Source organism: Bison bison, unplaced genomic scaffold, assembly GCF_000754665.1.
Source record: "Bison bison bison isolate TAMUID 2011002044 unplaced genomic scaffold, Bison_UMD1.0 scf7180017864255, whole genome shotgun sequence".
Classification (NCBI taxonomy): domain Eukaryota; kingdom Metazoa; phylum Chordata; class Mammalia; order Artiodactyla; family Bovidae; genus Bison; species Bison bison.
In genome coordinates, this window is record NW_011494827.1 from 2,574,663 (window position 1) to 2,576,252 (window position 1,590).

General features: G+C 44.9%; 1 protein-coding gene across 1 annotated transcript in view; it reads left to right on the forward strand.

Moving 5' to 3' along the window:
- The window catches only part of LOC104994295 (epididymis-specific alpha-mannosidase-like), a 42,427-nt gene that overhangs the window by 7,152 nt on the left and 33,685 nt on the right, over positions 1-1,590 (forward strand). Inside the window, 1 exon segment of the mRNA XM_010847802.1 lies at positions 551-715. Coding sequence (XP_010846104.1) covers positions 551-715 — 165 coding nt within the window.

Below are 1,590 nucleotides of genomic sequence, written 5' to 3' on the forward strand. Positions count from 1 at the left end.
AAAAAAAAAAAAAAAAAAGGTCCTTAATTCCATAGTAGCGTTTTTAACATTAAATTTCTTGATTTTGATAAGTATGCAAAAGTTACAATAATCTTGTTCTTGCCAAACCTATACTGAAGTATTCTAAAGGCTAACTTGTGCTTTCAAATGGCTTTGAAGAAACAAAGTATGTGTAAGGATACGGGAGCGTATTCAAGGAAACACACAAAAATAATGACGAGATAATCTGGGGGAAGTACTTATGGGAGTGCCTGATACAATTCTAGCAAGTATTCTTTAAGTTTGAAATTATTCCAAAAGCAAAATTTCAAGATATATACTTATATATTATATATGTGTTTTATGAAGCTGCTGTCATGGGCCAGGTGCTGGTCTAGGTACTGGACACAGTGCTGACCAGGACAGACAGGGTCCTGCTTTTGCAGAATAAATGAAGGTGAGGAGTTTGAAGGAAGGACCATGAGACTCTGTAGGCATGTCCCCAACAAACACAACCAGGCTCAGCTTGGGGGCTGTAACCTGGCTATTTCTCTCTGCCTCCAATGCCAAGGTCCATGAGCTTGTGGCCCAAAGACGCCTGGAGTTTGTCCTTGGAGGCCAGGTCATGCATGATGAGGCCGTGACCCACGTCGATGACCAGATCCTCCAGCTCACAGGTTTGATTACCCCTTCCCAGACCCAGGGTCCCTTGGATCTCCTGTTAGGCTGCGACTGGGTATCTGAGCCCTGGTCTGGCCTCCAGGTTCACCTCTCAGCAGGAGACTGTGATCCACAAAAACTGTGATTGGCTGATGCCACACCCTTGCCTGTGCCCTTGAGTGCAGGGCTTGAGTGTGGATTTTAGACCAGATGGGCTGGCTATATCCTGGCTCTCAACCCTCTGAACAGGGGGCAAGTGATGTAACCCCATTAAGTCTCAACTTCCTCCTCTATAAAAAAGTTTGATAATGAGGTACCTCAAAGCATTGTTATTGAGATTAAATTGGGATAATTCAAAAGAGCACATTGAGTGTAGTGTGTGGATCTCCAGTAAACGGTCAGTGAAGGTTAGATCCCATCTCTGTTATCACCCCACCCACCACATACTCTGGCACTATTCACACCATTACCACCACCGCCACCATCTGCATCTGCTCCAACACCCCACCACCTCCAACAACAGCACATACTCCACCATCACCACCACCACCATAATCACTACCAACACCATGATCTTGATCATTACATCTACACCATCACCACAATTACTACCACCACCACCACCATAATCACTACCACCACCTCGATCATTACATATACACCACCACCAACAACCACAATTACTAACACCACCATCTTGACCATTACATCTACACCACCACCAGCACCATAATTACTAACACCACTACCTCGATCATTACATCAACACCGTCACCACCACCATAATTACTAACACCACCACTTCAGTCATTACATATACACCATCACCACCACCACCACAATTACTAACACCACCACCACCACCACCATAATCACTACCACCACCACCACCTTGATCATTACATCTACACCAGGACGACCACCACCATAATTACCAACAACACCACCTCA